The sequence below is a fragment of the Triticum dicoccoides genome, chromosome 2B (assembly GCF_002162155.2).
Source record: "Triticum dicoccoides isolate Atlit2015 ecotype Zavitan chromosome 2B, WEW_v2.0, whole genome shotgun sequence".
NCBI lineage: Eukaryota > Viridiplantae > Streptophyta > Magnoliopsida > Poales > Poaceae > Triticum > Triticum dicoccoides.
Window position 1 is genome coordinate 820662044 of NC_041383.1, and position 26800 is coordinate 820688843.

At 45.7% G+C, this 26800-nt stretch overlaps 1 protein-coding gene across 3 annotated transcripts; it reads left to right on the plus strand.

Annotated features, from left to right (window-relative positions):
- Nucleotides 1-4590: 4590 nt before the first annotated feature.
- LOC119366607 (receptor homology region, transmembrane domain- and RING domain-containing protein 1-like) lies at nucleotides 4591-9093 on the plus strand. Of its 3 annotated transcripts, XM_037632366.1 has the most exons (6): nucleotides 4591-4748; nucleotides 5838-6148; nucleotides 6535-6759; nucleotides 7051-7464; nucleotides 7956-8475; nucleotides 8515-9093. In XM_037632366.1, exons 2-6 carry the CDS (start codon nucleotides 6007-6009, stop codon nucleotides 8756-8758), a joined length of 1545 nt encoding a protein of 514 aa, XP_037488263.1. In that variant the 5' UTR covers nucleotides 4591-4748; nucleotides 5838-6006; the 3' UTR covers nucleotides 8759-9093. The 3 variants fall into 3 exon arrangements, with proteins under 3 accessions (XP_037488263.1, XP_037488261.1, XP_037488262.1); XM_037632364.1 differs by having other exon boundaries at nucleotides 7956-9093; XM_037632365.1 differs by having other exon boundaries at nucleotides 7060-7464; nucleotides 7956-9093.
- The last annotated feature ends 17707 nt before the right edge of the window (nucleotides 9094-26800 follow it).

The following is a 26800-nucleotide window of genomic DNA, read 5'->3' on the forward strand; positions in this document are numbered from 1 at the left end:
AAAAATGAGAGCCAATAAACGAATTGACAAATCCTTGCAGACACCTCATAAACTGTCTAAAACTTTTTATTTTTCTTGCAACTAGGATAGAAAAGCATATGGTCTAGAATTTTCTATTTACCCATAGACCTTCAGATAAACAAACATACACACTATAGACCCTTTTATCGAGAATTTGTTAGAAAATATGTTTTAGAGCTCTCTGCCCTGATATTTAAGTATACCAAAATGGACCACAATACATACATATACACTATAATTCATTTGAGTGACACAAAAAATATATTGATGTGTGCGATTTGGTCATTTCTTGTTGCTGTTGTCAGGATACTTGCTTAAATTAAAAGATTCCTAATAAACCATGCATCAAAAGTGTAATAGTTAATATAACATTCGATGCAAAACAATATTACAATTGAAGTGCATTTTCAATGGCATATGCTAATATTGTATCTTATATATTTTAGCTATAATATCAAAGGGTCAATTTCGTCAAGTGTAATGGAAAACTATAATTGAATTACTAAAGTCGTTTGTATTTAATCTCATACCATTAATATTGTTTAATGAGCGACATATACACAATCTTGTTATGTTTTATTTCGTGAAGAACAAATTTTTAAAACAAATTTGGAGAATTCCATTAGTCAGGTTTTGGCTAAATTCAGTACTCTGTTCGTGGTTAAATATTCAATTTCCATTCGTTCATTTTTTTCTCAATGTATAAGGAGATTCGCGTTGAAAAATACTGAGTTTGATTGCGAACACAAAGTGAACACCATTGGAAACAAAAAAGCTAGATATTAAAAATGTGAATAAATAAAAATATATTAGGCTTATTTGGTTGGTTTTCGTTTGCTTCTTATTTTGTCCCTTTGCCTTGGTCAAAAACTAAATTTTGTCAACTCAAGTTGCCCCGAAATGAACTTCTAAAATAATAATATGCTTAATATATTTCACCAAATGTTTGATTTCGAAATTACCATTATTATTTGTTGGATCATATGCGTACACACTTAATTTTGAAGATTTAAAAACCTTATGATTTTAGCTTATTTATTATTTTGTCTGTCCGCACCACTAGTGGAGCTACGGCTGAACCTGCAGGGGCCATGCCCCCAACCTTGGTCAAAATTGTGAAGGGAAAAAATTTAGGGTCCTAAGATTAGAAGAAATGTAATCTTTGCCCCCCTTCCAAACACCTATATTTTGTGATTCGCCCACCCAGAATATCTTGGCTAGCTCCGCCACTGGCCCACATGTATTATTAGTGGGTTACTCGTTTCTTTCATACTACCACACTATTTTGTTTGTTGAAAATATTATCTCTTCTAAATAGATGATGTAAGGTATTTTCAAACCTCGGAAGGTTATTGCCTCAAACCTCTTGCCCAAATTTGGGATTCTTGGTCTTCAAAACTTTAGGGTATCTCCAAAGGCAAAGCCCATCTACCTCCCCGTAAACATATGCCTAGAGAGAAAAACGCCCGTTCTATGAGCTCCCCCAAAGCTGGGCCAAATGTATGAATTGTCCAAACCCTCCCAATGTCGGTCCATATAGAGGGTGAAATAGAGTTGTACGTACATGCACGCCATGTCGGCAACACCTTTGGCCCATCCCAAACCCAACAACCCCCATGTCCGGTCCTCACAATCTCTCTCTACTGTATCATTTGCTTAAACACTCCCCCAAACCCTAGCTTCAATCCGCCCACCATCTGTTGGCTCCATGGATAGCATCGATCCGCTAACACAAGGGGCACCATGTCGGCTGGGAGCTCCTGGCAATAGGGGGCGATATATGAGGAGTTCACGCTCCACCGTCCGATGGTGGACATTGGAGGCCACTTGACATCCCTGTCACCCCAACGTTGGTTCAGTAGCTGCACACCATTCCTGCCACCCTGACGCGAACAGCGAAAGTGGACCATCCTCGGCACCCAGGCGCTGAGTGCTAACCCAGCGTCCCCATTGTGGCACGAGTCACGTGGCAGCTCTCCGTCCCCGGCACCTCGATACTGGTGGAGTAGTGACAATTAATGCATCTAGCTCGTCCGATAATCCAGCACGGAGTGTCCCTATCTATGTATGATGCCCATGAAAGATGCATGAAAATGGGGGAGGATAAATGGTGTATGTTGTTAGAGTGGAGAATTTATTTTGGCACAAACCAATGCTTAGTGTGGACATATGGGGTGGCAATTTGATGGTTACCCTTCGATATGCCCTTATATCCATATGATCCGTTGTTTACTTTGGCCGACTCTTTTTGTTTGCGAAAAGGATTAGATCTATTATAAAGATTCACCAAAAGTATAAAGCACCTCAACCATAATGAAGATTACATCGAGGTCCATTGACCATCAAACGACCATTTCCGGTGCCAGAACGAGCCGCCGACGCGCCGCTGTCTACAGAACAAGTGCCAGAAGAAGCCCAAGTGCTTCAGCCTACAGGACAAAACAAACACTCCTAGTAATAACTGGAATGATTCCTTGATTCGTCCCTTAGAAATACTCCAAAAGAGGCTTTATCTTGACTAACTATAGGATTGTATGCAGCATCGATATATGCTAAGAAACCTGCATGATGAAAATCTAGCTCCCTGTCAATAGCATTGCTAGCTATCGCCTTCCATATTAGCAATCCTCTTATCTTCCAACTCATCCTCCAATGCACCTGCATTAAGCATTGATTTGGTAGCGTATATAACCTGCATTGGAATCCAATTTTTCTATTAAATAGAAGATCACTTCTGGCTTTCCAAATATTCCATAAAGTAGTAAAGATGATCTCTAAACTTAAATCCGAGTGATGGCTAGACAAAATGAAGTTATGACATTCAAAGGATATAAGCTATGATCTACCACATCCAATTTAAGACCTAATTTGGATCAAACCGATCTAGAGAATTTGCATAGAAAGAACATATGCGCATCAGATTTTCAACCTGGCCACACCTACAACATTCTTTCTCTATATGTTTTGAAAATCTAGAGACTCTTAGTCAACAGCGGAGCTTTGTTGGGGCCGAGGGGGGCTGTGGCCCCCCCAACTTTGGAGAAAACTCTGAAGAATTTTTTTTTGAAGGGCCAAGATGAGGTGAAAATTAGCCTTTTGCCCCCCCCCCAGCTCTTTGTCATTTACGTTTCGCCCCCCCAATGGTTTTGGTCTAGCTCCGCCACTGCTCTTAGTCCTGAAGCAATAGCTCTTCTAATAAGTCTCCAAGCAAAACTTTTAACTCTAGGAGCCAAAGTTTTATTTTTTCCAAACCTGGTTAAGAATAGCTATCTCCTGGTTGGCCACAAGAGGTCTTTGGTTCGTCGTATTATCCTAGATACCCCGCATAAAAACTTTGTAAGCACTTTAAGCAGTACATTTTGCATTTGGAGTGTGAATCCAGGACAAGGTATCATCAAGCTCAGCATGTATGACCGGAGTACTATGTAAAACATCATTTTTAAAAGTATCATCAAAATAGGATAGTAATCCAGCTTGGTAAGACACAAGCAATGAACAAGCACATGCAAGAGAGAGATGGACTCAAGTACTACAAACAACAGCCGATCTGGCCCCATGAACTAAACCAGATGCTAACCATGGTTTTGAGTCGAGGTTAGGTATCGCTAACACCAGCCCAACCATCACTTAATAATAAAGCCACCACACCCAGCTAAGAAGCCAGGTAGGTTCCTTGTCCCTTTCATTCCCCAAGGACAAAATAAATAAGTACGCTCCTGATGCATCTCCATTCGACGGCTGAGGGCCACTTGGGCTAATTTTAGATCACTAGGCGTCAAGATCACACCCAACCGAACTCAATGAATGAATGATAGATTGATGTCCCCACTCCAGCCTCAGAGCATATCCATTCGCACCATTCTCCGCATCCGTCCGCCTCACCACAACAGAAAAAAGCAACTTTCCTCTCCTATTAGAAAAGAAGATAATCTGCTAAAAAAGTCTGTTTTTTACAAAACACTTTCTGCTGGATACATCCGTTTGGGCTTCAACTAATTTCGGACGGAGCGAGTAGAAAAGAAGAGACATCGTAAATGGTGTTTCTTTCTTGGTTAGGGCGCTACTCCAGCATAAACAATTTTGGAGTCATTTTCTGTTGGAGAAACAAAACACTTTCTGCTGCATACATCCGTTTGAGTTTCAACTAATTTTAGACGGACGGAGTAGAAAAGAAGAGGTATCGTAAATGATGCTTCTGTCTTGATTATGGCGCTACTCCAGCATAGACAATTCTGGTGTTATTTTCTGTAGGAGAAACAAAACACACATTTTTTTTTCTAAACACTTTCTGCTAGATACATCCGTTTGAGTTTCAACTAATTTCGGACGGAGGGAGTAGAAAAGAAGAACGTACATGGTGTTTCTGTCTTGATTAGGGTGCTACTCCAGGATAAATAATTCTGGTGTCATTTTCTGTCGGAGAAACAAGACCCATATTATTTTTTAAAAATATAGAAGTTAAAAATCATATCTTTTTTCTACCAGAAAAAAGACGAGGAGAGAAAAGGGTCGCCATTTTTCCGCAGGCTGGTCAAGTACGGATAGGCTCCATCCCCTCCCCTGCCCTGTCCACCTCCCCCCCTCCCCACTGCCCGCGGCGCCTCGGCTCGATCCCCCTGCCCCCGCCCGCCGCCGCCGCCGCCGATCCCGGCCCTCCTCCGCCACCCCGCACTTCACACATGATGGAAGCCGACGTCGCCATTGCCACCCCCGTGCTCCGCCCTCAGGTATCCCATCCCGATTCCCATCCATCCCGTCCGCGCCGATTCCCCTCTCACATCTCCCCTCCGGTGCTCGTTCCCCTTTTTCCTTTTCTGGTCAAGCCCTGTCAAAGATTCGGCCCTCGCCTCGTCAATTTCCTCCCCTTTTAGATTATAAAGATTTAATCTTGCGGCGGCGATTCGAGTTGCGTGCGCTGACTATTTATTTGACGCACGGCGGCGACCTCTGCGGAAGGCAGATTCGCTTACCCTGTCCGTCGTCGGGTTTCCAGTGGCGTTGAGCTGAATTGGAGTGGTGGTGGCGATTTAGATGCCGACTTGAGAGCATATCCAGCTACTGACGGATCTTTTAGTGCTGTGTCCCGATTTGATTTGCCTATCCATCTCTAAGAAACCTGCTGGGTGTATATGCCGGCATCATACTTGCTAAATTCGCTGTGCTGGTGATTCGGTTCTGCTTGTCGGGATGCGACGTTTCGGAGTGCCGGAAGCTTGGAATGAACCAGACAGGATGGTATATTCCAATTGAATGAAACATGTGGAATTATGCGCGAAACGGTCGGTCGGTCAGCGGAACTTTTATTCCTGTTTGCTTGGTGGTGATGAAAAGTATCGGTCATTCTAGCGGAATGTGATAAGCCTGGTTGCTAGTACTAATCTCACTCATCACATGATAAGTTTAGGAGATTGCTGAAGATTTGGAGTTCTAGGCACCGCTAACTTATTCTTGACTTGTGTGTGTAAAACTTTGGAGAGGGTCTTGTTTTGGAAATTTATTGTTGTCCAGTTACCATCATAACCGTGTTTATGGAAACGGAAAATACCTGATTCCTTAACTAAAGGTCTCCACTATGTGATGGGAACAAGGTTGGAGTAGAATAATTTTGGTGGATTTACTTGTGATTTAGTTAGGACTACAGACTCTGTTTCTTGTCGTATTTGTGATCTGTTACCATTTAAAGCATGTAATTATTTGGAACCTGTGGATGCGAAGCCTGGAATTCTCTGTGTTCTGTGTAAAAGTCCTGCTCCTTTTGGCTTAATACGAGTGATAAAATGCCAAATGAATCTCAACATTGTTGTTTTCCGTTGCAGGAATCGTAGCTGATTGGATGCTTTCGAGCTGCAGATTCAGAGCACATAGTGGTCGTCGAGTGCTCGCGGAGACGTGGTTTTGAAGCATTGAAGTGTTAGGTGGCTTTTTCATTGCATAGCTGTAACCTGTAAAAAGAAACAAGTTGGGTTTTCGCCAAGAGCTGATAGGATGAAGAGTACTCGAGGAGCAATGTCATCTCCTCTCTGTCTCTGTGCAGTGGTTTGCCTCATGGCTCAGATAGGAGCTGCCAATGTAGTTCTGATGGGGAATAATCTTACTTTGTCGTTCGACGATGTTGAGGCAAACTTTTGTAAGTTCTGAACATCTTACCATCAGCTACCAACTTCTACTATTTGACTGTCACTACATTTTTTATTGCATGCTTTCTCCTGTTCTCCACCTACTGGTTATGGCATATTTAGGTGCTAATGTCTGGCTGCATACTTCTTGGCTGCGATGTTGATTTATGGTGGCATGCAAAATATGTTGTAATAATCCTATTATGTTATTCCGTCTGTGTCCTGCCAACTCTCCTAACGACATTAAGCTTGATTGTTATTCCATTGATTGTGCCATGTACTCATGGTGCATTTGCATTATAACCTTTTCCCTTCTACTTTGCACTTCTCTGTGGAGTCTGCAACTCTGCATTATGTTATCTGAAGGACTAATTATGCCATTTCAATTTGTTTGCAGCTCCGGCAGTAAAAGGGTCGGGTGTTAATGGCTTAGTTTATACTGCCGAACCTTTGAATGCCTGCAGTGCATTGACAAGCAAGGCAGTCGAGGGTCCACCGTCTCCGTTTGCCCTGGTTATAAGAGGTGGCTGCACATTTGATGAGAAAGTGAAAAACGTGCAGGATGCTGGATTCAAAGCTGCAATAGTGTATGACAACGAAAACAGTGGAGTTCTGGTTTCAAGTAATGTACCTTGTCCCTCTCAACCGTTCTTCTTTTTTACCTTTCATGTCCTGTAGATGGCCACATATTGAGTAGAGATGGAACAGACTGAGATGCACAGAAAATGCTTTCAGATCTGTTCTCCATAATGATGAAGCTGAAATACTTGTGCAGATTATTAGAAGCTAGAAATAACTGTAGATGTTGATATGTTTTTGGTTACTGTTCCTACATCTATAGTTTAGTTTTCACTAGTTTCGTTTTAGTATTGTTCGGATCATATATTCTCTGCACTTCCTAACTGAGAATTAGGTGTAACAGTGGCTGGAAGCTCAAGCGGTATTCAGATATACGCTGTGTTCATCTCAAAGGTCTCAGGGGAGGTGCTGAAGAAATTTTCAGGCCGTACTGATGTGGAGGTGTGGATAATACCGTCATTCGAGAACTCAGCCTGGTCGATCATGGCGATTTCATTCATATCACTGCTCGCCATGTCTGCTGTTTTAGCTACCTGTTTCTTTGTGAGAAGACATCGAATAAGGCGGGACCGACCTAGAAATCTAGATTCCCGAGAATTCCATGGGATGAGCAGTCAATTAGTTAAGGCGATGCCAAGCCTTATTTTCACCAAAGTGCAAGAGGACAACTGCACGTCGTCGATGTGTGCCATTTGCTTGGAAGATTACACCGTCGGAGAACAGATAAGAGTGCTGCCCTGCCGTCACAGTATGTCTCGCAAACTCTGTCTTCTAAAAACTAGTACCTTGCATATTTGATCCTTTGCCATGCCCATAGTATTTTAGGTAAAACTAGTCACCTCTATTTGCTGTACTTCTCCAACCCTCGAATTTGGTATTAAAAATAATGTTCTGTGCTAGTTTTTGAGTCTGTTGTCATGATGACTGTTGGTGTGTTGTAAAGTTTACTTAAGTACTCTCTCAATTTATTTTCATCTAGTTGGAACTTGAAAAATCCTTAAGAACATAAGAATATAAAATACTGGTGCTGCAATTGAAATTTCATTGTAACAGTGTGTGTGTAATTCATTTATGTGAAAATCATTAACATTGTAGATTTACGAGTCAACTAGTATTGCAATAAAGAAAGTACTACAAATTGAACCAATTGGATGACTCTCCTTTCATACAATCAGCTTATCTGTATCAGTATTTTCTTTCTAAGGCAGCACTCTGATAATTGTTTGAATTGCCTTGCAGAGTTCCATGCAGCTTGTGTGGACATGTGGCTCACATCCTGGAGATCATTCTGCCCCGTATGCAAGCGAGATGCAGGCGCTGGAATGACAGGCCCTCCTGCCTCGGAGACCACCCCATTGTTCGCTTCCGCAGTACGCTTGCCTTCGCCGTCATCCTCATTCCGGTCGAGCGTGGGAGCATCCCCTCCCAGACCAATAAACCTGCGTCCTTCGTCGCAGTCCATATCTCGGGTCTACTCTGCTTCTGGCACCCCGCACTCTCTGAACACCCAAAGACCATACAGGAACTCATCAGCCATGAGCATGAGCAGAAGTAGCGCAGACCTTGCAAACATGTCTTCGCCCTACCTCCGCACCTCACTCCTCCGTGGAGGCTCCACACACTCCCTGGTCGGCAACCACCTGTCTCCACCAGTCAACATAAGTTATGCTTATGCCCCCCCACAGATGTACAATTCCGGTTATGGGTCGCCCAGCGCGCATGCCGGTTCTTCATACATCTCCAATTCGGGGTATGGATCGTCGTCGGGCTACTACCTGGGCTCGTCCAGCCAGCATCGGTCTTCGGCGTACCTGAGGCATTGTGGGGAGTCGGGGCCGAGCCTGTCCACCATGGCCCCTCAGTCACCACAGCAGCAGCAGTCCCAGCTGCTGCGGCACGGCGGCGACTCAGATGCGAGCCTGAACCTGGCGGGCGCGTCGTCGGCCCAGTCCTTCCGTCAGTCCTACTTGAGGCACTGCGGCGACTCGGACGCGAGCCTGTCTGCCATGGCGTCGTCAGGGCAGTCGCTGCCGGGATGCTGATCATGGCTAGTCAAAGCTCGCTCTGAACTCTTCTTCTTTGTTGCGCGCGAAAGAGGCAGTGTGGCTTGTGAATACATCCAGGGCGGCGTGTAACTGTTACATAGGCAATTGGTTGCCTGAGGAGTGAGTCAATGAGGGAGAGAGAACTGCATAGATTTTGTTCCTGTTTTGTTCTGGATTTTTTTTGTTGTGTTTCTAGTGATTGTGTGGATTTATTTTCCGCGCTTATGGATGTACATTACAGGTATATAAGACAGCGCAGGGATGATGTTTTTGAGCTTTGCCTTGTGGTTATGGAAGTGGAAGTAATGGTAAAGTTGGTTTTAGATGCATCAGTCCTGGCGTACGTTATATATGATCATGTCTAATCACTGCTCTCTGTCCCGTTTTCGGGGCTCAATTATCTCATCTTAAATCAAACTTATTTAAGTTTGACCAAATTTATTGAGAAACATGTGTAAACTTAGTTAAGTTTGGCTGAGTTTTATCATGAAGTGTGTGATGTCAAGCAAGCCTGGGGATAAGGAAACCTTCAAAACATATAATCTCCTAATCTCACCATATATATTTAGGGTTGCTTTGTAAGTGGATTCAGTCTACCAGCACAGCCCTAAAAAAAAGTCTACCAGCACAACCCTTTTTTTTTGCTGGGAGAGGTAGCATCTCGCTGGAAGAGGGTGGCATTTTGAACGTTAAAAGATGACAGTTTTGAGCCTTCATCTTAGAAAATGTCATGTTGTTCCCAAGAAACAGCACCCCACATACAACTAAAAATGCCACCAAAACGTCTGCAAATGCCACCCCTCCTAGCGAATGTTTGTCAGTTAAAGGAGTCCTAAATTTTATAGGTTCAAATGGTTGCAACTTGAAAGGAAGGCGTGAATGCAACGATATACTAATCCGTGGACCCTTGTGTTTGTTCGTTGGAGATGGCAGCTGATCAGGCAAATACAGACACTAGGTAGGTTATGTGCCTGATAATGATAGGGTAGTCATGATCGCGGGTTTCGTGAAAAATTAAAATAGTTAACTTTAAACCATGGCATTTGCTATTGTTGAAGCAACCGAAGTAGTTTTTTGGATCGCGCCTGAGGTTCAGGGATCAGACCGGCCGGCCATACAGGGTCGGGTGGTCGCGTGGGATCTAATGGTTTTAGAGCAAATCAACTACTCCCTCCATAAACTAATATAAGAGCGTTTAGATCACTAAAATAGTTATCTAAACGCTCTTATATTAGTTTACAGAGGGAGTAGTTTGGAATATTTTTCTAGTTGACTGAAGACGGTCCTAAATCATAGTACTACCGGAGAACTAACTTTTCCGGCTATGGTATGAAGAATGCCCTCCGCTTTTCTTTTTCGAGTTTTCATGGATCTCTCCGACGAAGTAGCGGAAGCATGAAATGCTATTCACGAATGAGCATTGCTATCTGATTCCCTAGAAAGCATAGAACCCGTGTTAAATCAAGCGGTGAATTCAGAATCAAAGTGAGGAGAACAGGATATATCAATCACCACATGAAAGATAGAGAATCCAATCCAAAAATGACGAAATTTTCAACAAAAAATGGAAAGATAGGCTGAAAAATCGATAGCTACCGCAGGCTGAAATTTTAGACTAGAGATTCAATGATGAGTGTAGGGTGAGCCGACGGCCGGAATGGCCGTCGTAGCCCACCTTCTCTGCCGGCGCCTTCCTCTTAGCTCGCCGTCGCCGGCCGCAGCGCCCACCCCTCGCCCCTCCACGGCTCCTAATCCTCCTCACCGTTCCCGGCCGCCGTACCGAGCTCCCAATCCCCATCTGCCCTGCCACCGCCGTCCTCTGCTTCGGCCAGTGTGGTGCCCGCCACCCGTTCGACATTTGGCCTTCTGCCTTCTCTCACCGTCGGCGGGCTTGCTCTGGTGCGCCCGCTTAGCCGTCCTTGGGCTCTGCACAAGTTGGAGCGCCTCCATGGATTGGATGCCTTCCCCGCCAACCCCTCTTTCTGCAGCGCTGGCCTCTGCCTCAGGCGCCCGCCACCTGTTCGGCATTTGGCCTGCTGCTCTACTGCTGCCTGCTTCGCCTCCTTGGGCCCTACATAAGTTGGTTGTCTTCCCATCCTCGTTAGGTTGCAAGGTGGACGGGATATCCCGCCTCGCCGCTGCGCCATCCTGCATAGCTGCCGCTGGGCTGACCGCATATTCAACAGCGGGTTCAAGCGGACGCGCCGCATAACCACATCAGTGCGTCACACCTGCCTCTCCAGAAAAAAAAAACTACTCTTACTCTCTCCTGATGGAACGCCTCCGACCTGATGCCTCCGCCGACCTGACGCCCTGCTCAGCGTTCCTTAAGCTCTGGACAAGTTGGAGCACCTCCACGGATGTCGTGCCATCCCGGGGCGCAGGCATGCAGCTCTGACTCGGCCCTCCATACCGCTGCACTAGGTGCTGTGCCACTGTTGTTGGTCAGGCATCCGTAGCTTCCTCGGCCTCCCTTTCCATCCTCCTTCAATCAAGGTGTGATCCTCTTATTCGTCGGTGTGCTTTGGCTGCCTCTCATCATATCCACGCCTGTCGTGCTGTGCGCACGGAGCTGCATTCTGGGATCACTGCTACAATTCTCCATCACCGGTATGCTCTTCTCCAAAAATCCTCTTATTTTTGTGAGGGAAATGTGATATCCTTGCACATGCGTTTCATTCAACTTTCAAGTTTAACAGTTTGCTGTGCAAGTTTAACATCTTTACAGTGGTGTGGTTACTTCATCCTAGTTGGGCTTAAACCTTAATGTAAGGCAAGTTTATTAGGCGTAGGGTGAAAAACAGCCTTCAGTACACACATAGTTTTCCTGCTGAACTTTATTGTATATAGGCTGAAAATATTGTAGTTCCCATGCTGAACTTTATTGTAATTCCACCAGTTGAGTGCAATTGGTCAGTGAGGTTAAGAAGGGCCAATCTCCTGCTTCGAGACTATTCTCACCTAGATCTAGGCTGATTAAGTTGGGAAGAGTCCCAAGAGAAGGCACAATACCATGGAATGCACTTTCAGCGAGATAAATCGTATGAAGATTCGTTGTGTTGGCTAGTGAAGTGGGGATTTGGCCATGAAATTTGTTTACTCCCATAATCAAAGTTTGGATGCTTGGAAGGGTATATCCAATGTTATATGGAATTTCCCCTGCCAGAGAGTTCACACCCACGCTAAGGTATGTGAGTGTTGATATGTTGTAAATAGAGGCGGGGACACTCCCTGACAAGAAGTTGTAACTCAGGTCTAGTAGTTGCAGGTTGGGAAGCTTACCTATACTCGCTGGGATGCTACCTTGAAAATTATTCTGTGAAAGTAAGAGCCAGCGAAGGGAAGAAAAGTTCCCTAGAGTAGAAGGTATTGCCCCTGCAAGATTATTTGATGCCAAGACAAGATGTTGCAAGGGTGAGTCATCAAAATTCGGGAAAACAGCAGGTATGGACCCAACAAAGTTGTTTACTCCCAGGGACAAGATTTTGAGTGATGTGCTGTTGAATAGTGCAGATGGAATCTCTCCACCTAGCTGATTTTTTGTTAAGAACAAAAATTGAAGTGATGAACTATTAGTTAGGAGAGACGGGATGGGTCCTGTGAGGCTATTGTCGGTGAGATTAACAGAGTGAAGAGCAGAACTGGTTCCAAGTGAAAGAGGTATATTACCCGTCAGAGTATTTCTAGCAAGATGCAAAACTGAAAGGTTGCGGAGTATCCCCAACCCTTTGGGGATGCCTCCGGTAAGATTGTTGTGATCCAGGTTGAGCTGCTGCATATTTGAACATTGGCTTAGGTTTGATGGGATCTCACCGCTGATGGAGTTGCTCCCAAGATCAATGACTCGAAGCTGAGAACATGAGGATAGATTGCTTGGGATCATTCAACTAAGATTGTTTGAAGTGAGATTAAGATACTGCAGCCTATTTAGTTGGCCAAGTTCGGCCGGGATTGGACCCCTAAGTTGATTGTTTGGGAGGTGGACCTTTGTGAGGAGAGTGAGATTTGCAATGCAAGGAGGTACTTGGCCATCAAGGTGGAGTGACTCGAGGTCCAACGCAACAACACGAGACTTGCTGCATGTAACACCGGACCACGTGCAGAACTGTTGGAGGGAATCATCAATCTTCCATGAGGTTAGGAGACCAGCAGAAGTGATGAGATGGAGTTTAAGGCGATGGAGAGCTTGGAAGTCGGTGCTAGCATCACCATGGTCGTGGAGAGCTGTGGCACCTACTAATGAACATGTGAGAAGGGAGGATAGGAGGATTATTAGAGGCAGTGGCTGCACATGAGACATGAGGACTTATGCTTACAACTCTAGTGGACGGTTGAAGCATTGAGATATGGTTCCTCTACTGCATTTACAGAAGGCTGATGTGGTTCAACTCAGTGCTGGAGTTAGAGGGTGGGGCCCACCCTGGAACTTCCCAATAGCTTTTATATCATAGAAAAAGATTTTTGAGTAAAAATAAATAAATGTAAATGAACATTTTTATTACCAGCCCACCCTGATCCATTTGGCTGGATCCGCCACTGGTTCGACTGCTATGCTTTGATGCTTGATGTACATATGAAACGCAACATGACAACTATCGGCTGCTATTACTATCACATGAGCCATTCAGAGTTGTGAAGTCATGCGGAGACTTTGACTCAGTAGTATGCCGTCCTTTGCAAGGCACAGACAAGTGGATGTGGCATCTCCTAGCCAAGTTTCACAGTTCCACAAATTCCTAGTCCAAACGCTCAATTCACACTTGAGCCTTTAATAGATACTAGGTTCTGTATCATTGTGATTTCCAATTCACCAATTGTTCCTTCTAGGTTTTGCCCTTGCAAAGGCGCGGAGCTCACCCCTATACAGGAAGAATGCTACCTAGTGCTTACCGTTTTATTCGGTTGCTTAACACCATCCTCATGCTGTTCATTGTCTGCTTATACGACAACAAGGGCTCTGTGGGTGTGCGTGGTACTTTTAAGTATTCATCTTCAGGATCGCCCAATTACATTGCCATATTGTAAATTATTCATGTCGTATAATGTTTTGACCTTGTAGCACAGCTTTTTTAAACCAACTCGCAGTATAGGTGGTTTCTCGTAGACTTGTAAAGTTACTGCACATTATTTATCTCTGCATTCTTTATCTTCTCTCGTACTATATTTACATATTTATTTGTTCATACCCTGATATTTTCCAAATCGTAACAGATCACAACCTGAATCCCCACCCTCCACCTTCTGCCGGCCGAGTTGCCCCGAGCGGGGTAGCCCCTATACCCGTAAGTATTCGTGTTCTGTAAGGTTTTAACATGTTCTGTAAGCTTTCTAAACCAACTCGAAGCATAGATGCTTCTCTGTCTAGTAAAAGCACAGTTATTACACATTACTGCCTCTGTATTATGCTCTTCTCTCGTACTTATATTTTTATTTGTTCATAGCCTGATGTTTTCGAAGTCGTAACAGACAACCCGAAGTGTGGCTCAGGCAGACGATGCTGCTGATAGGAAGGATACTAGTTTGATGTGATGGAGCGTGTGAATATGTGGATGGTGGCTGGCCCGAGGCATATGTCGCTTGTTCTCTATGGTCCATTGCACATCAAGTTTTCTACCTATAAATGGAGTGCCCATCATGCTACTGGAGCTATTTACTTTCTGCAAGTGTAATCTGTTGAGTCAGTGATAACTTGTAATTTAAGATGATTATTTTTGTAACAATTGTGGACTTGTCGAGTGTTCTTTAGGACTTATATTTTTAGTGAAATATATATATGAGTGGAGCTGTCATTCAGAATGCAATGTATCAGCAAACAAATGCTCGTGTATATTATCTCGCTAAAAATGAAAGACTCGTGTATATGCATGTTGTAGAATTGTGGACTTGTTCCAATTCTATAGGCAGAAATTGAGTGCCATGTATCAGCAAAGGAAGCCCAATTCTGCTCCGACAGGCACAACATGCCTATTTTACAGTTTGTCTATTTTGAAGTTGTTTTCTTAGCCTTAGGACCAACATCCAACAATAATCATGATTCAGTTCACTTCACAGTTTTTTCCCCACCCTGCCCATGTATCCGATGCCGATTCAATACTCAATGTCCCTTTGTTGAACCCTTTTAGTTGAGATTTGCTTGTCTACATGCTCAGTTTCTTCAAAAATCATGCTCATCATCATCGTTTCATCCTCATCTCGTCATCATCCGACGAAGACGAATCCGTGAACTCGGCATAGAATATCTAGCTTTGGAACCATTACAGGCCAAACCATTAGCCATCCAATTGTTCTATAAGTTTTCAAGTGGGACTCAAAATGTTAATTGACTAGCAAAATTGTTTGTGTGGTTGACAAAAAAAGGTCGTTCATGTGTGATCATTACATCAGCAAACTTTCCTTTACCCGAGAGGAATGTATATTTGTGTGAATTCAATTATACATATGTGTGGTCATAACCAATACAATTTAGATATCGGCATGATTTCAGTTTTTAAGCTTTGTGCTTTAGAATCATGCGTGTTGATCCTCAGAAAGGACTCTAGTGCAATAGTTTTGCTCGTTTTAATAATGTACTGAAACGATGGTTAGAATTATATTTTGGAGTCCACATATATACCCACACTACCGGAAAACTGACCTATGCCTACGGCCAAATCAATGCCGACGGCTGCCGTCGGCCTAGTTTGAGATATGCCGACAGCCTCGTCCTGGCCGTCGGCATAGCCTGATATAAGCCGACGGCAGCCGTCGGCACATAACGGCCGTCGGCCTATCTACAAACACGCAGACAGCAGCCGTCGGTATAACATAGCCGTCGGCATACAAAGTGGGCCCGGCGACCCCGCCCGTGACCAGCGCTAACGCCGTCAACCCTATGCTGACGGTCGGGACGGGCGGCCGTCGGCATATCTCCGCATGCCACGTCACCGATCCGCGGCGTAGATATGCCGACGGCAGCCGTCGGCATAGGCTCCACGCCACCGATCCGCGGCACGGCTCCTCACAAAACCCTGCCGTTTCTATGCCGACGGCAATGCCGTCGGCATAGCTATTTTTTTACATGCTTTTCATACGTTTTTATGCTTTTTTTTACATATGTTTTTATGCTTCTTTTAAATATGTTTTATGCTTTTTTATGTATTATATGAATATATATATGTAGTTTGTGATTTTTTCCATAGATTATGAATATATATATATATAGTTTGTAATTTTTTTCGAGCACATTAATAATGTGCCATCATGTTTTTTTGAATATAAGTCCTTATATTTTATTGAAATAAAAAACAGCTATGCGACAGAAGTTTAGTGGCGGTTGCAAACGCCCGGCACCCGTCTCCGGAGTGTGACACCCTCACGGACGGCGCCGCCGCCTGCACCTGGAGGGGGAAAATGGATGCATCGGGTCTACACGGAGGGGATGTAGCAGTCGGTTTGGCCCGGATGTTGCTCCCAGGTGTCCCTCTGAGCTGACCTGACACAACCGGGTGGAGAGGCCACTCTTCAAAGCCCGTCCGTGGGAAGTCAAAGGGCTAGATCTCGTGGTCAACCGCTCCTGGGTTAGTCGGGACGGGGGCCCTGGGGGTAGCAATGCCACCGGAGCGTCGTACCAGGCCCCCATACATGCGGGGTGGTGTTGTGGCATGTCCGAAGAGGCGGCACGCGTCTCCGGGGTGTGGCACCCCTCACGGACGGCGCCGCCGCCGGCACCTGGAGGGGGGAAACGGACGCGTCGGGTCTACACAGAGTGGATGTAGCTGTGGGTTTGGCCCGGATGTTGCTCCCAGGTGTCCCTCTGGACTGACCTGACACAACCGGCTGGAGAGGTCCACTGGTCAAAGCCCGTCCGTGGGAAGTCAAAGGGCTAGATCTCGTGGTCAACCGCTCCTGGGTTAGTCGGGACGGGGGCCCGGGGGGTAGCAATGCAAATTAATAGGATTTATAGCATTGGAGTTTAAAACAATTCTAGAATCTAACAATTAAAGTGATGCAAATTAATAGGAATCTTAGGCACTGATTACTACCGACGAACTATTGGAGCACTCCACCCGGATACCAACAAAGTTTGTTCTTAGGCCATACATGTCTTTGGTTATACTTTTTGTGCTTCATTCTTCTATTTTTTTATTAATATAACTTTTAGAAGATTTATGCAAGTGTTTTTAGAAGATTTTTTAAATATAAAGTTCACATTTGAAATGTTTGAAAACAACTCAAAAAACTAAAAAGCTGCATGTGTGTCCGATTTCCTTATTTGATGTGTTTTATTTTGTTAGTTAATGAAGTTTGATTATTCTCTCATGAAAACAATTACATGATAAAGTGGGTGGCTTACTAAAAAGGTGGGATCGTGTTGGTTAAAAAACATGCTTTTGAAAAGTCTACGAAAGCTAATCTTTCTTGAGAGAGAGTTACACATCGTGGACAAAATTTCTTCTCTAGTAGGACCATTGATGCATAGAAATATTAACTGGTGGTACTGATTGCGTGCAATAGTAATAGAAGAGGACGTGCTTTTGAAAAATCTACGAAGGCCAATATGATAGCAAGGGTAGCGAGAATGGATGTCGTGGGCGAAGTTTCTCCTCCACTGTCAATATCGTCCATCAATGCATCGAAATATTAGCTACTTTGTATTGGTTGAATGCAAGAATAATAATAATAGAAGACACGCTTCTCAAAATTATGTGAAAGGGTAGCAAGAGACTTGGTGTCCTGGACAAAGTTTCCTTTTTTTTAAAAAAAAGAAGGATGTACCACGGCCTCTACATCTGGGTGATGCATGCAACCATTTTATTAATTATTCACAAAGCCCTTATAAGATAATACATCAGTAAGCCTGAAGCCACCATCTTGGCAACATATGTCGCTACTTCTATCCCCGCGATGAAGGCGTGCAAATGTCCGAGCATAATATCAAACAGACATCGTACCAACACCTAACATATAATGCCGGATGCCCCATCTAAGCCACAATATCTGGACTGGGTTACACACTGGTCCAGTGCACTTTTAGTGGGCGCCACATGCACACGCTGCAAAGGCCGTCACCTCCTTCATCCATCGATCCATCCTTAGATCAAATACAGACACATTGACCTTTCTAGGCCTCTCTGCCATCAACGCCACCATGATGCCAGACAGCGTCGTCCTCCTGCACGAGTCCATCACCACTCATCGGACGCCGAGTCTCCACTGTGCCACGCCGCCGAGATCAGCCGCCATCGATGTGTAGGATGAAGCACTGCTCCACAACATACCTACCAATGCCCAACCACCAAGCCGTCCACATGTCCATCCAGCCGATGAATTTCTCCAAAGATTATGCCCCCATGGGGTGACAACAAAGACGTCGCCATCATCCGATCCAGGAGGCCCCTCAACTCCTCCAACGAGGGCTACGACGCCCACGGGCACCGCTGTCAATGGTAGCCTCCTTCAGACATGAGGTTTCCACCGGAAACAATGGAGTGAGGGACTCTCCCACCATCACCTCCAACGGGGAAAATGACACCCACTAGCGCCGTCAACAATGGTGGCATCCTCACCCACTTCAGCATCTAGGCCACCATCTCCTCCTCCACTTGATCCGCCGTCAGGAAGCCACCGGGAGGCAACACCCATCGACCAGATCCCTTCGGACGACGATGAAGACAACCAAAGGTAGAGGAGGTCATATCGCTGCGTGACCGGCGCCATGGCCACACACACGTTGTCCCGAGGCGCCCGCTCAAGATCCACCGTCACAGCCATGCCTCCAAGCCACGATGGAGGGACGCCCCGCCGTCGCCATCACCCCCCGCATGGACTTTGCCCAGCCGGGATTCGGCGAAGGCGGGAGGGGAGGCGGACGGGATCAGGAGGGATCTGGAGGGGAGGGAAGGCATCCTGGACAAAGTATGTCAACCTTGACCATTGATGTATGGAAATATTAGTATCTAGTTGTATGGGATGCCCCGCAAGAACAATAAAAGAAACATGCTCTTGGAAATTCTGTAAAAGATATTATCACAACAAGGATATGGATACTTGATGTCCGGGACAAAGTTTCTATTCTACGTCAACACTGACACTGACGCATATAAATTGACTGCAAGACTAGTAAAAGTGGACATGCTCTAAGAAATTGTTAGACTTGTGTCGAGTATTGTGTACGAGGTAGGTTACAGTTAGACTTGTAGTTGTATTTGTGTTTAGATAGTTTATGGAGTCGTGTCCTAATAGGGGGTAGACACACGATGTAACCTATGCCAACATAATAACACAGGAACGCAGGGGAAGCCGGCGGCATGTGTCGGCATCCAGGACGACCGGGTGCGGTATTGTAGCGGTGTCATAGGGAGGGGGAATGTAGCCATATCGGTGAAACTCATTAACAAATCTCGGTGTCGTGCTTATGTGATTGCTTGGTCCTCGTATGATCGACGGTGGCCTCAGATTTATTCTATCAAGTGGTATCATGAGCTAGGTTGTTTGGAGGCGATGGATTGTCGATCTAGAGGAAGAAGATGCATCGACATAAATCTGCAGGAAGCGATCGTAATATGGGATGGATATCATCGGCGAGTTACCATCGATGCAGGATTGGTCGTGTTGTGATTTTTGAGCAGTAATCAGAACGAGATGCGGATATGAGGCGAAAGCATCGGCGGCGGCAAACGTGCGGCGACTGATCGTGTTGATCCATCAGGCGAGCGTACAGGCGGCGCGGCTGAAGCCAAGGCAACTGATGCATCACTACTAGAAAAAGGGCTATAGATGGGATTGACACTAATGGCGCACCAGAAAGTTGGTGCGCCATTAGTATATACTAATGGCGCACCACCTTCTGATGCGCCACTAGAGTTGAAACTACTAATGGCGCACGATGCAAATGGTGCGCCATTAGTATCAATTTTTTTTTTTAAATTAGTGCGTCTGTCCAAACATACTAATGACGCATCCTGCTTAAGTGCGCCATTAGTAGTTGTAACTACTAATGGCGCACCAGGCAGTGGGTGCGCCATTAGTATAGAATTTTTTTTTTGAACTAGTGCGCCTGTCCAAACATACTAATGGCGCCTCCCGGCGAAGTACGCCATTAGTAGTTGTAACTACTAATGGCGCACCACGCAAGTGGTGCGCCATTAGTATCAATTTTTTTTGAACTAGTGCGCCTGTCCAAACATACTAATGGCGCATCCAGATGAAGTGCGCCATTAGTAGTTGTAACTACTAATGGCGCACCATGCAAGTGGTGCGCCATTAGTAAGTGGGCAGCAACAAGATATTTTGGACAGCCTCTCCTACCCACACTCACTTTCTCCCCACTTCATTCTCTCCACCTCCTCCTTGTCTCGGGTGCCTCCTCTTTTTCACCTCATTTCCACCATAGATTCATTCAAATTAAGTGGTTAAATTACCTTGTTTTAATAGGTAAGTAAGGGGGGAAGCTATATTTATGTTGTTCTCCCTACAACAATGTGCACATGCACTTTTTACGGCCTAGCTAGATCTATGTATGTTCGTGGTGTTGCATATGTTTGTGGTGTTGCATATGTGTTTGTGTTTGGAGGTGTACCGGTATTTGAAATGCGATAGTTGCCAATATTTTGCCGGAATGTTGATTCATTTCCGTTTCGGCGAGAATTTTGGCATTAAGCATTCCTTTTGGTCCTATTTTTAGGGAAAGTCATGCCAAATTTTTGTTTGGTTCTAAAATATCGTTTTGCTCTACCCCGCAGGCAACCATGGTCCGCACGATGACCGAAGGCATCGTGAATAGGTTTTTGAGGTCCGCGAAGGCCGAGATGCTTCAAAAGAACGAGACGGATATAAGATGTCCGTGTCGAAGATGCAAGCTGAAGAGCCTTATTGCGGACCCGGATTCCGGGCAGGTGCGGGACCACCTGCTCTTGCGTGGTTTCATGGATGGCTATCGGTGGCAAGGTGATGAAGATGACTACGAAGTCGTCCATGGGGGCCGGGCAAGAAATGAGGAAGGGCAGCAAGACAACCACCGCGGCTCGGGCGGGCAAGAAGACGAAGAATCCCCAGGAGATGATCACGACGGTGATGCTGTACACAGTTATCATGTAGAAGATGCAGGACATGATGATGAGGAAGATGCCGGAGCAGGCGACGGGCATGATCATGAAGATGATGATGCCGGCGGAGCAGACGACGCTGGACCATCGATGGGCTGGGTGCAGGACCCTCATATTCAAGAGCTGCTTCTCAAGCAGACGGATAACGCCAGAGCTGCCGCCCGAGAGAAAGCCAAGATGGATCAACTTGAGTTAGACGCGGTTACTCCATTGTATGAAGGATGCAGGCCCGAGGATACCCGCCTGAAAGTAACGCTCATGGCTCTGGAGATGAAGGTAAAACACAAAATGACCGACGCATGCTTCGACGAGAACATGTCATTCTGGCACGAACGTCTTCCCAAGGGGAACAAGTGCCCGACCAGTTTGGAGGAGGCGAAGAAAATCGTGTGTCCTCTCGATTTACCGCACGTGAAATACCATGTGTGCATGAACAATTGCATCATTTATCGGGACGAGCACGCGGAGTCTACCATATGTCCGGTGTGCGGCGTCACTCGATACAAGAAGAGGAAGAAAGCTCCTCGAAAAGTGGTGTGGTACTTTCCGATCACTCCTCGTCTGCAGCGCTATTTCGCGGACCCTAAGGTAGCAAAGCTCCTGCGTTGGCACGCGCATAGGGAGGAGAAGAAGCGAGAAGATGACGCAAATGATCCGGATATAGATAAAAAAGACAAGATGCTGAGTCACCCTAAGGATGCGAGCCAGTGGCAAGCGTTGAACTTCGAAGACTCGGAATTTGGGAACGATCCAAGGAACATCGTGCTGGGCGCGAGCACCGATGAAGTCAATCCGTTTGGCAGCCAGAGAAGCACACATAGCACCTGGCCTGTGTTTGTGTGGATGTACAACCTCCCCCCTGGTTGTGCATGAAGAGGAAGTACATTCACATGAGTATGCTAATTGAAGGGCCGAAACAACCACGGAACGACATCAATCTGTATCTGGGGCTGCTGAAAGAGGAGCTTGACACGCTGTGGAAAACGCCAGCCAATACGTGGGACGCCGCAGAGAAAGAATATTTCCCTATGAGAGCCGCACTGCTCACGACGGTGCACGACTATCTCGGTTACGGATATCTCGCGGGGCAGGTAGTCCACGGATTTTCTGGATGCGTAAGGTGCATGGATGACACGGATTTTCGAAGATCCCGGGTCTTCGAAAACCGTGTTCATGGGACATCGAAGGTGGCTTCGCGACGATGACCCGTGGAGGAAACGCAAGGATCTGTTCGATGGTAAAACCGAACCCCGAAAACGCCCGTGTACGAGGAGCGGCGAGGAAATAGACAAGCTGTTGAAAAATTGGAAAGACTGCCCACTGCCGGGAAAGAAGCAAAAGGCGCCAGAGCCGGGAAAGAAGCGAAAGGTGCCAGAGCCGCTGCTGAAGGTATGGAAAACGAGGTCTGTTTTCTGGGACTTGCCGTACTGGAAGATCCACCGTGTGCCTCACAGCCTTGATGTCATGCATATCACGAAGAACGTGTGTGAGAGTCTGCTTGGTACCCTGCTCAACATGCCAGAGAGGACCAAAGATGGGCCGAAAGCAAGGGCAAACTTGAAATCAATGGGCATCAGGCAGGAGCTTCACGCTAATGATGATGATGATGATGATGATGATGATGATGAGGTGAAGCAGGACACAAAAAGTCGTCGCAAAGGCAAAAAGGCCAAGAAGACCGGAAATGACTACCCTCCAGCGTCTTCACTCTAAGTCAGGAGGAGATCGAGCAGTTTTTCACCCGCCTCCTAGGAGTAAAACTTCCTTACGGTTACGCGGGGAAGATAAGCAGATACCTAGACCCAGCGAAGCAGAAGTTCAGCGGGATGGAGTCTCACGACTGTCACGTGCTGATGACGCAGATACTTCCAGTTGCAATCCGTGGGATCATGGACACGCACGTCCGTGAAACGCTATTTGGCCTATGCAACTTCTTCGACGTCATCTCTCGGAAGTCGATTGGCGTGAGGCAACTCAGAAGGCTACAGGAAGAGATCGTGGTGATACTATGCGAGCTTGAGATGTACTTCCCGCCCGCATTCTTCGACATTATGGTGCATCTGCTGGTCCATATAGTGGAGGATATCATCCAACTCGGGCCGACGTTCCTGCACAGCATGATGCCGTTCGAAAGGATGAATGGTGTCATCAAAGGATACGTTCGCAACATGTCACGTCCAGAAGGAATCATAGCCAGGGGCTTTCTGACCGAAGAGTGCATCTCCTACTGCACGAATTATCTAGGCATCGAGAACCCCGTTGGTCTGCCCGTCAATAGGCACCTCGGCAGGCTCGCTGGATGGGGTTACCGTGAGGGTCGCCGCGAAATGCATGTCGACTTCGATGGTCGACTCGCCGACTTTGAAAGAGCAAACCTAGTCGCGCTACAACACATAGACGTGGTCGATCCTTGGGTGGTACAGCACAAAACCTTTATTAAGAAGACGTACAATGACCGAGGCCAACAGAGGACGGACGGAGATATGCTCAAAGAGCACAACTCATGTTTCACGCGTTGGTTCAAGCAGAAGCTTCTGTCGTACCCTTTACATGAGGATTCTTCCGCGGAAGAACAACTCATATTCGCCTTGTCACAGGGCGCCGAGCACAACCTGATGACCTATGAGGCGTACGATATCAACGGCTACACATTCTACACCGAGGCCAAGGACATGAAGAGCGATGGTTATCAAAACTCCGGGGTAACGATGAAATCCTACACCGATAACGACAAGGACAGATACTACGGAAGGATCGAGGAGATCTGGGAGCTGAGCTACGCTGGAGAGAAGGTCCCGATGTTCCGTGTCAGATGGGCCAAGAACGTCATAAAAGAAGACCGGTATTTCACCACCATGGTTATACCCGAAGCCAAATCCAAGACCGCGGGCGCAAACGTCACCGCGAAAAATGAGCCATTGGTATTGGCTTCCCAAGTGGACCAATGCTTCTTCATTACCGACCCCCCAAAGCCCAGTCGTGTTGTCGTGAGGAGAGGCAAAAGGAAGATCATCGGAATGGATGGAGTAGCCAATGAGCAAGACTTCGACAAGTACGGCGACCCGAGGATCGAACATGACGATGATGAAGTAGCAGCATACACCACAAGAAGAAGCAGGACCACCCTACCTAAAGGACGTCCGTTCCATGGAAGAACTCCATTTGCGAAAAAGAAGGGCGAGAAGATTGTGAAGAGATAGCTAGCTAAGATCGATTGTATTTAAATCGTAGACTTCATTTCTCGATTGTATATTTTCATGGGCACTTTTTGAACTATCATGAATATTTTTTAATTTCATGGACACTCGATCTCGATCCCCCTCCATCTCGATCGCTATCCCACCTCGCCAGACCCGGTCCACCGTCCGCCGCCGCCGACCGCCCGCACCCTCGATTCCCCTACTCAACCGCCGCCGCCGACCCCCCGCACCCCTCCCCTACTCAACCGCCGCTGCCGACCCCCCGCACCCCCCGCACCCTCCCCTGCTCCACCGGCATGCATTACTGTTTGATGATATTTTTAAAAAAATAATTACTGTCTTATAAAAAAAATATTACTGTTATGATTTAAACAAGTTTGAACATATTTAAACACAAATAAGTATCAAACAGCATTTAAAATGCATAAAAAATAGTGGAGCCTGGGAATCGAACCCAGGACCTCCTGGTGTGAGAACTAGCTGCTGACCAGTCGAACTAGTAGAGAAGACTTGATGTGTATCAGGTCTGGTGGTAGATAACCTGTTGGCTCGGGCAAAAGTAAAAAAAATACTAATGGCGCACCGAGGGGTGGTGCGCCATTAGTATTGTGCCGCCCCTAGCTACTTCGTATCGATCCCCTCTCTCTCCCTCGCCCTCGCCCGCGATCCCCTTCCCCTCTCCTCTCCCGACGCCGCCGCCCCGCCACCCTCGACGCCGCCCCGACACCAGCGCCGCCCCGTCCACACCACACCACCGACGCCTCCCTCTCCCCATCCTCCCCTTCCTCCCCTCCGACCCCACCCCACTCTCGCCGGAGCAGCCGACATCATCTCCAAGGTGCCCCTCTGCCCCTCCCTTCCCTCCTTCGTTGCCTGCGAGCGAATCCACTTATGTGATCACTAGCAACTAAAGTTACAACCACTCAATATGTTTGTAGTTGATCCCCGATTCATGCAACTGCAAATCGCTAAAGTTATTAGCATCCAACAATACAGTGACTAGATGTCCATGGACCTTCAGGGCCAGTTTGTTGATGAGTAAAATATACTATGTCACAACTCACCTAAATTTTTGCCTCCATCTTGTTTGCTACATCAACAAATCAAGTATCAACTATATAGCCTACTAGTTACCACTGAATACTGATACTTGAGGCTCACTAGTGGAAAATGGAAGGCAGAGGCGAAATATGCATATGTTTGGTCAGAGTGCAATACAACGGTGATCATTGCAACTCTTTTGATATTCACCGATTTTCCTTCTTAGATAAGATCTTTTACTCAAAATCATGACCACACATTTCTTTATGTTTTTTACCTATAATATATAGAAGATATGGTTGTGTTTCAGATGTCTGATAGCTAGTTAATATTGCCCATTCTTCATGGAAAAACGAATTGCCTTTTGAGTTGTTGTTTTTATGCGTTCACCCGTCAAGTATTCGGATCTTATTAGTGCCCATTGCTAGGTAATTGCTTGCTGTGCTGGTATAACTGAGGCTTCAGTAAGATATAAATGTCCATTATGGCATAGAGCTGCTAATGCAATTCTCAAGTTTTATATCACACACCTCGAAAATGATTGAGTATGCTGCAGGGCAGAGTGCTCGACATGGATTTGCTGAACCCAATCTGGTTTGGACAGTTTAGAAAAATCTGAGAACTGTGTTTATTTTAAACTTTCAACATTTTCTAAGAAGAGTCGCTCATGTACATAGGCTGTTGTTAGCATTTATGTGCAAATTTTTGTGATCAAAAGTGCTAATTTGTGTTTTTTCGCAAAATTTATATGCATGATTTCTTTCAGGAACTCTTACTTTTGCGAGTAAGTTTGTACTTTTGTCGTGTCGTCTGTAATCGGGATCTATAAGTATCTGCATGCAGTACCATTTTAAAACTATAGGTTTGCTCTCCCAGCTTTGGTCCAATCTCTAAAATCCTCTCCCAGATTAGTTTCAGATGATCAGCAGAGTACTCCTAGGGATTGTCCTTTATCCAGGACAAGCCACTGTCAATTAACACTATATACACTGCCAACTGTATTTAGTTAACATTACACTGCCACTACTATTCAGCACAAACGTTTGATCATCTCTCTCTACTTACTGTCAATTGACACTGTATAACTGTCAGCTCCATTCACTAGCAGCAGCCAGCACTTCTGAATCTAATCTTTCTTGGGCAAGCTCGGCTACTTGTTGTTAGTCATTCACTAAAAGATCCTCAACAGACTGCATGCATCTAGTATTAAATTTCTTGGACGGATCATCTCTTTTAGCAAAGGACTGTAATAATTAACTAACTGAAAATTTGACATTCTGGACTATGCTTGGCTCTGGTTTTGTGAAATCTCATCTCTTTTCTAGTGCCATGACTAGTCATGAATTTTATTTTACTTTCCCCACTTTATAACATTCAGAAATTGTTTACTAGCTCAAGCTTCTCCTTTGCACTTTATCACTTCAATCTGCTGCTACCTCAAGCTTCTCGTTTACACTTGTGCCAAGTAGCATTTTTTCCTTGTATAATTATATGGTGGTTGACTGAGCTGCTACTTTTTCCTTGTAGAAGATCGCAGGTCGAGTGGGAGGGATCCAGTTGCGACGACACCGAATCACTAGCAAGGCAGCTGCCTAGAATAATAGGTTGACTCACCTATATATACTACTATCTTGCATCTCTCTCTTGTTTCTTCTTCTACTACAATACAAAGAGAGTCATTTCAGTTACTTGTCTTAGTGTGTGGTGTGGCTGTT